Source organism: Clupea harengus, chromosome 16 (genome assembly GCF_900700415.2).
Source record: "Clupea harengus chromosome 16, Ch_v2.0.2, whole genome shotgun sequence".
Taxonomy (NCBI): domain Eukaryota; kingdom Metazoa; phylum Chordata; class Actinopteri; order Clupeiformes; family Clupeidae; genus Clupea; species Clupea harengus.
The window spans coordinates 7,752,465-7,761,092 of NC_045167.1; the positions used below are offsets into that span (position 1 = coordinate 7,752,465).

Below are 8,628 nucleotides of genomic sequence, written 5' to 3' on the forward strand. Positions count from 1 at the left end.
TCTCTCTCTCTCTCCCTTTCTCCCTCTCTCCTCCTCCCTTACTCTCCTCGCTCCCTGTGAGTCTTTAACACACTGACAGATGCTGACTTAATGGATGCCGTTTGACAGCGAATAAGCCAATTAAAATGCCACTGATTAAATCGAGTCCAGGACGTTTTGGCTGTGATCAAGAGGAGTCAGTCCATTAGGCCTGTCCAGAGCCCAGAGCCTGTGCAGACAAGTTAACCCTTCGATAGGGGCATTACTCCGGCGGATCCCCCACCCCCACCCTATCCATTCAGTTTCCTCTCACCTGCCAGCATAGGACTAAAGCCACTGTCTGAGTATGATCAGATATGATCAGAGGATGAGTATGGATCAGATATGATCAGATATGATCAGAGGATGAGTATGCATCAGATATGATCAGAGGATGAGTATGGATCAGATATGATCAGAGGATGAGTATGGATCAGAGGATGAGTATGGATCAGATATGATCAGAGGATGAGTATGCATCAGATATGATCAGAGGATGAGTATGGATCAGAGGATGAGTATGGATCAGATATGATCAGATATGATCAGAGGATGAGTATGCATCAGATATGATCAGAGGATGAGTAAGGATCAGATATGATCAGAGGATGAGTATGGATCAGATATGATCAGAGGATGAGTATGGATCAGATATGATCAGAGGATGAGTATGCATCAGATATGATCAGAGGATGAGTATGGATCAGATATGATCAGAGGATGAGTATGCATCAGATATGATCAGAGGATGAGTATGGATCAGAGGATGAGTATGGATCAGATATGATCAGATATGATCAGAGGATGAGTATGGATCAGATATGATCAGAGGATGAGTATGGATCAGATATGATCAGAGGATGAGTATGCATCAGATATGATCAGAGGATGAGTATGCATCAGATATGATCAGAGGATGAGTATGGATCAATCAGAGGATGAGTATGGATCAGATATGATCAGAGGATGTTCTAGCAGTTACAGCCATTCCACCCCACAAAAGGAGATCATCATCTTTTTTTCCCATCATGCTCTGTGCAGAAGAAGTCAGGATTCAGCCCTGAGCATTCCCAATGCCCTCTCACAAACAAACAAACAAACAAACAAACAAACAAACCAGTTCTCACAGATACACACCTTGTCAAAACAAAGTGATACCAACTGTAAAAATACCAATATGGGCCTTTAGAAAGCTCTCCCTGACCAAAGCCTCCTCTGTGCTGAATACATAAGGACTTTTATAACAGCTTGGCTACCTCAACCGCTTCACTCTTCTCTTCGCTCTCCCTGACCAAAGCCTCCTCTGTGCTGAATAAATAAGGACTTTTATAACAGCTTGGCTACCTCAACCGCTTCACTCTTCTCTTCGCTCTCCCTGACCAAAGCCTCCTCTGTGCTGTATACATAAGGACTTTTATAACAGCTTGGCTACCTCAACCGCTTCACTCTTCTCTTCGCTCTCCTCTGAAGTCCTGTGACTGTCACTACGCAGGCCGGGGGATAATGAGGCATTAAAAAGAGATGAGCACATTTGCCAAGCAGGTGAGTGTCCAATCTAGCAGGGGCAACCTCCTCTCTTTCTCACGTGTGCGGCGAGACATTGAGACATTGAGACACTCCGCTGCACCTCGCCGCTACAGATGGAGCCGCTCCGCAGTCATCACCGTCACCCCTCGCCGCTACGGCCCCGCTACAGAACACTCGCTAACCTGTGTCACGCTATCAACCCTGTCAAGGGCCGTGACAGATGGGGTCTGGGACATGGCAGAACAAACCAAAGACTAAATTCCCTCCCGGCATGCAAGGCAAGTCATTTATGGCAGCCAGAGTGGCGCTCTGTAGCAGGCGAACGAAAGAAAGAGTAAAAGATACGGAGAGATAGAAAATGACAGACAGAAGAAAGAGCAGAGAAAGACTGAATGTGAATTCAAAGGTGAAGGGAAAAGAAATGGAGAGAATGGAACAGAAAAGAGAGAAAGAGAATTAATTGAAAACAACAGAAAGAGGAGAGAAAAGAAGATGAAAAAAACAGAGAGCTGAAAGTGCTGTGCTGAAGGAGAAGAGGAAGTGAAGAGTGTGTAAAATGCAGATGGGGGTCCAGAAAAGAGATAAGAGAAGTTGCAGCGTTGTAACCCCACAGCGGTGCGGGCTGTTTAGAAGACACAGTTCATTACCAGCCTCTCCCACAGAGACAGACCTACACCCTGCAGTGGCTGAGAGAGGGGGGGGGAGATAGAGAGGGAGAGAAAGAGAGAGAGAAAATGGGAGAAGGGAGGAGAGGGAGACAGAGAGAGATAGAGAGAGGTAAAGAGAGAGAGAGAGGAGGATTGGTGAGAGATAAAGGATGAGAGAGTGGGTAGGGAGGGGGAACAGAGATGGAGGGAGTGAGAGAGAGAAAGAAAGATATATATATAGAGAGAGGAGAAGAGCAAGGGTGAGAGACAGAGATAGAGGGAGAGAAAGAGACTGAGCAAAGTAGAAAGAAGGAGGGGGAGAGAAGGGGAGGGAGTGGAAGAGATGCACATCCATTGGCTCTGCTCATAGTGTTTAGGAGCAATTGCATTTTCTTATTGATGTCATCCAAACTGACAGCAAAGACACACAACAACACAAATTACACAGAATGACATCCCAGCTTGTAACTGCATACCCCACCTCCTCCCTCACACTCTTTCACAAATACACACACACGTTTTGCTCACAATCTCACAACAATGGATCCATATATGTACCAGTTTCATTTGAAATAAATTTCTAAACAACTTCACCTCTGGAAGAAAAATCTACATCCACATTCTCACACAATCCTCTAGAGGGTTGCGCAATCAGTCATGTAAACACTAGAAATACATACCTAATAGAAAGGCAGATTGTCTTAGATGAGAAGATATGTCAATAAATTGAAAAATAGATAGATAGATAGGGACTGACACTGTGACACCACAGAGTGTTATGCATATCAAAAAGGTCACTGATCAAAGTGTGACGCTTGTGTGTGTTTGTGTGTGTGTGTGTGCTTGAGTGCATGTGTGCACGTGTGATGCTTGTGTGTGTGCGGTGTGTGAGTGTGTATGTGTGCGTGCGTGTGCGTGTGTGTGCGTGCCTGTGCGTGCGTGCGTGTGTGCTTGGGTGCATGTGTGCACGTGTGATGCTTATATGTGTGCGAGTGTGTGTGTGTGTGTGTGTGTGTGTGTGTGTGTGCGTGCGTGTTTGTGTGTGTGTGTGTGTGTGTGTGTGTGTGTGTGTGTGTGTGTGTGCGTGCGTGTTTGTGTGTGTGTGTGTGTGTGTGTGTGTGTGCATGAAGCCCACAAGATTGATCAGATCAGGGGCGTGAGTCAGACTCGCGTTGGCCCTGACGGGAGAGCAGCCTGGGGCAGATGTACAGTATGCGGACAGGCCGTCAGCTTCAGCACCATGGACAGCTCCAATCAGCCTCGCACAGCACAGCCGCTCTACTGAGCGCCCATGGGAAAACATTAATGAATGGATGGATACTTCTATAAGGAGCTGTACATGGCTGTAACTGGCGCCTGTGTTGTACATTATTAGCGCTGCCGTTACATTATTATTGCCTTTGCTGTCATATAGTGGTGTGAAATGAATAGGCTACGGCAGTTCAAAAACCGTCTGAAAAGGAGAAGTTTATAGGGACTGAGCAGGTGGATGGTTTGTGTGTGTGTGTGTGTGTGTGTGTGTGTGTGTGTGTGTGTGTGTGTGTGTGTGTGTGTGTGTGTGTGTGTGTGTGTTTGATGTGTTTGATGTGTTTGTGGGAATGAGGAGCGAAAGTATTCACATCTCCTTATTGATCTTCTCCCATTTGATGTGAATGGTCTATTCATAGTAGCTAGGATTGCAGCCTTGCCAATAGGTGTGTGTTAGGACGGCGGAGGAGTTTATATTATCTCCTCAAGCAGGCTCCAGATAAAGGTCCTTGGCCTGCAAGCTGCCCACCTTTCCCTAACTAAAATGGAGGCCTTTTCCTCCTAAATGTCACTGCTGCAGGGTGTATTCCTGGTGAGTGTGCGCCCTTTGAGAATTCAGTATATTTCAAGAGAGCTGAGGAAAAGCGGCACCTTTTTGCACGCCAGGGAAAAAGCAAGAATGAGCGTGAGATCTGCCGTCGTCACGGCACGTCATCGACACTTACCCCAGCGTTGTCATAGTGACGATGGTGTACCAGAAGGCGGCAGGGATGCTGGTGAACTTGCTGGCGCTGGAGCCCTTCTCGGCGTAGAACATGACGGTGGCGAAGATGATGATGGCCATGGTGAGGGAGAAAAGGAGGAAGCCCAGCTCCGAGGCGCAGCTCTTCAGCGTGTAGCCCAGGATACGCAGGCCCGCGGAGTGGCGCGAGAACTTGAAAATCCGAAACACACGGAAGACCCTGAGGGTGACGAAGGCCCCACTCACGTCCTCGTTATCGGCCATGACAAGGCCAATATAATATGGCATGATAGCAACCACGTCGATGACGCTCATCACGCTCTTCACGAACTTGAACCTGTTGGGCGCCACCATCAACCGGAGCAGATACTCCACAGTAAAGATCATGACGCAGGCCGTGTCCAGGCAAAAGAAGGCCAGGGAGTAACGGTCGCCGCATGACTCCTCCACTCGATTCTGGGTCTTCCCGCACGGCACCGTCTCCACCACGTTGGCCAGTACGGAAACGGCTATGAAGAACCCTGTGACATAGTAAAACACAAGAGCCATTGTGCTTGTGTGTGGGTTCTCGAAAGCCCGCCACATGGACTCGCGGAACGACAGATCCAGTGGGACATTGTCGTTGTTGTTGTTGCTATCCTCGTCGTCCTGGATGCGTTCTGCATTCTCTCGCCTACGATCTTTGTACTCTTCATAACAACAGTCCCCAATAATCTCCGGTATTATCCCGAAAAATGCCAGCTCCTCATCATATGCTGAGATGCACTCGTGGCGTGGGTAGTGTAATTTACCAGTGCGGTAAAAATTTAAAATGTGCCGAAAGATGTCTGGGTCGCGGTCAAAAAAGTACTCATTGGTCTCCTCGTGATAAAAGAAGTCGCGTTCTGTGCTTCCAAGTAAAGTGTCCGGATATCTCTCCAAAGTGTTTCGCCAAGTTTGAAACCTTGAGCCGCTGACGTTGAGGATGATGAGCCCGTCCTGCGTCCGCTTCTTGTCCCGTGGTGGCGCCGGCATCGGCGCACTCGCCACCGGCATCCATCCTATTGCTGCTGCTCGGGCGAAGGGTAGCCAAGCTGCGACTCCCGCTGCCATTCTGACCGATCTGCAACCCCGTCCGGCTGAAGCAGACACGAAGCTCGGTTTGCTGATCACAGGCGTGCAGCCCCGCGTAGAGGCATCTGGAGAATCAATGCAAACGTCGCTGGTTAGATCAGCGCAAAACTAAGCAATATAATCCAGTGCGTGTAGAATTTAGAGATAAATCAAGTGTGATGTTCTGTGTGCTGGTAGTGATCTGGAAAGCACAGGGTACGGTTATCGTAAAACAATAGATTAGCCGCGTAACGAATGCATGCGTAAAACCTTTCCCATTAATATAAATCATAAGGTGATATATATAAAATATATTCAGTATTCATACGCCTTGTCTAGGCTACTGAATAAGATAAACTTAAATTCCGGCGTGAAAGTGCTCTCACCTCTGCGTAAATGTCGGTGTACTCTGAAAAAAAAAAGCTTTAAAGGGTATCTCTAAAATGTTACAATCCTGTTTGCAAAACCACGGTGTCCTGCCAAGTACTAGTAACAAAAAAGTCTCCGAAATTATTACCACCAAAGAATGGGCACGATACAGCAACAAGTTCAGCAAACAGGTAATTCCGTGCTCGTGTTCAGGTGCAGAACTTCGCCGCAGTCACCCAATGACATTCCTTTCGTCCAGCAGTCATCAGTTAACACACGGCTTTTCCACTAATCGGTATTTCACCCCGTGTTCAAGCTCTTCTCCTGTGCTGCTTCGCTGAGCGTCGGGACCACCCTGACAAGTACAGCCAGTGTTCTGCGTCCAGGCGAGGGGAGGGAATAAAAAACCTGCAGTTCTTTTTTTGTGTGTCGGTCCGCGCCCGTTCCTTTCCCCCAAATATTATTGGTCCCAAGCCGAAGAATGGAATGTAGCTACTCCCACGCTATACGGAAAAAAATCACAGCGAGCGGATTAAAATGAAGAGACAGCAACAATTGATTTGTTGGAAGTTGTTTCGTAAGCTTCCCCTGTTGGCGACTCCGTTGGAGAGACGGGCAGCTGCAGTGGCGCCCAAGTTCCTCTCTCCGCGCTCTACGCACCGGGGGCGTGTCACGTGCTCCGGGCATTGGTTAACTCGCGCACATGAAAGGAAACTCCCCGTGCTGAAGACCTCATTCGTGCCTCACACGTTAGAAATGTCACCCAGTGCCCTTTCAGTATTTTCGCTCACAACCTCTCAGTGGATTAACCGCATAGAAAGAAACACATTGCCAAAAAAGGCGCCACTGCTTTTGCTAGAAAGTTATTTTTCTCCCAAACATTCATGAAAAAATATGACAGGCTCATTAAAAACAGTAACATTATGCGGGAGAACCAAAAGGCGTAAATTACGCAGAAGTGGCAAATACTATGAGCTGAGGGGCTGTGAATGACGCCATGGCAGAGACATTTCCACGCCACAGAATCGGTTGTTGATTCATGCTCTCAGCACACGCGCACACACACGCGCACACGCACGCACACACACACAACCTCACACACAGCTGGCGCGCCGCTAGATGGAGACAACTTTCAGCGGGAAGCCTGGCCAGCAGCTGCGACGTCTGTCAAAGGCACAGCACCACGAGAGGGATCAAGGGGCATTCAGACTCGGGGCCTCTCTAGATTTGGCGGAGAAATATTAACAAATGCTAGCACTCGTTTGGCCAAATATTACACAGATCTAAATAATTCCTCGTTGCATTGCAGATTAGCTAAAGGGTATAATACTGCAGAGGAAGAAGTGAACGCATCCTGCTCACTTAAGCACTGCAGACCCATACCGTTTTCAAATGCTTAATCACATAGTTTATTATCATCATTATTATTATTATTATTATTATTATTATTTGTATTATTATTATTATTATTATTATTTGCCTGCCCTGGAGACTGTTCAACGAATGCTGATGCATCGACATCGTTAGGTTTTACTCTGTTGTGGATACAACCTACGCCTGGAGCCTGAGGTCTTTTGGCACCTTTCTGGGAAGCCTATACTAAATATACTGAGTTTGTCACATATTCACACGTTTACACACACAGACTAGCCAAGAGACCACGGAAGCAAAATCCATGGTGGGAGCATTCAGTCATCAGGCAGGCGGACATGCAGATGATAACGTGTCTAAAAGTGACGGACTGAAGGACGTGTCTGACGCAGGCCACTGGAGTGAGAGCGGCAGCGGCAGCGGCTACGATTCCCATGGTGCGCCATCACTAAAACAAATACAATCAATGCACGATTTGTGCCTGCGTGCGTGTGTTTGTGTGCGTGTGTCTTTTAAACAAAAAATAAGCTTAGAGAAAGAGAGCTAGGGTTGTATTATGCATCGGCATCTCAGTCGTGTGTGTGTGCACGTGTCTTTTTTTAATTTAACGCACAAACACACACACACACACACACGCGCACACACACACACACACACACACACACACACACACACTCGCAGTTAGAGCCAGAAAGCTTTGAGTTATAATGTGCATCGACTTCTCAGTCGTCTCAGCAGGCTGGTTTCAGGACCCTGGAGAGCGACTAGCTTTATTTGTGCTGAATGAACTCTGACAGGACTAGCGTGTCCACATTTCCGTGAGGCTTCCATCGATCAATCGAACAGTCAGTCTCTGACACGTATCTTATAATAAAAGTGTTTTTTTTTTAACTACAGGTGGCTATGCTTTCTAGTTGTTCGTCTTCACGCATTGTAGATCTTAACGCCACCACAAATTCTCCGTTTGATGACGACATTGCGCAAAAAAATGCCGCAGAGAAATACCACAGTAAGAACACATCCCTTTGGACGCATAGCAAAACGTGGTGACAAGAGCGGTTTGGTTTGGATGCAGGTCACAGTTGAAGCTTCTCATAATGCAACTGAATGTCCCATTTGTGAAAATGCATTAAACGAATGCTCAACCCACTCTCCTATCCAGTGATCACAGCCAGACTTTTTGTGATAACTGGTGACTTTACGTTTATGAGCGACTTGGCCGTGTGTTTCTTTATTGTTGTTAACCGTGAGTCATTCGCTGTGCTTGGTAATGTTGGCTAATCCTCGTAAAAGTGACAGTGAGGCGTCACCATGGTTACGGGCGTAAATCTATTTTCGCCCTGAGGCTGAAGCCTCCCCGGTCTCCGCGCGCACTGCCTGTGCGTCTTATCACCAGAACGAGAGTGTTGAGAGTGATGTGTCTACACTCTCTTTTCCCCAACAAAGAGTTTTCCCCACCAAACACGCCAAAAACAAGCCAATTTACACCCGTAGGCAAATACACAATTCTGTCACCGTCAGGTTTAATCTTCTGAAAGTGTGAAAAAACGCTTTTCATTGTTGACTCTCTTTCTCTCTCTCTCGGCATGCAGTTCCCGTCGGAGCCGTTTAAGT

At 47.3% G+C, this 8,628-nt stretch overlaps 1 protein-coding gene across 2 annotated transcripts in view; it reads right to left on the reverse strand.

Moving 5' to 3' along the window:
* kcnd2 (potassium voltage-gated channel, Shal-related subfamily, member 2) overlaps nt 1–6,665 on the reverse strand; it is a 173,756-nt gene extending 167,091 nt beyond the window's left edge. The window contains exons 1-2 of one of the 2 annotated variants that reach the window (XM_012838189.3): nt 5,661–6,665; nt 4,166–5,360 (exon numbers count right to left, since the gene is read on the reverse strand). In XM_012838189.3, the coding sequence (XP_012693643.1) occupies nt 4,166–5,274 (1,109 nt within the window). In that variant the 5' untranslated portion in view covers nt 5,275–5,360; nt 5,661–6,665. The remainder of the gene's footprint in view (nt 1–4,165; nt 5,361–5,660) is intronic. The other variant, XM_031582961.2, reaches the window with a different exon arrangement.
* Nucleotides 6,666–8,628: the final 1,963 nt, after the last annotated feature.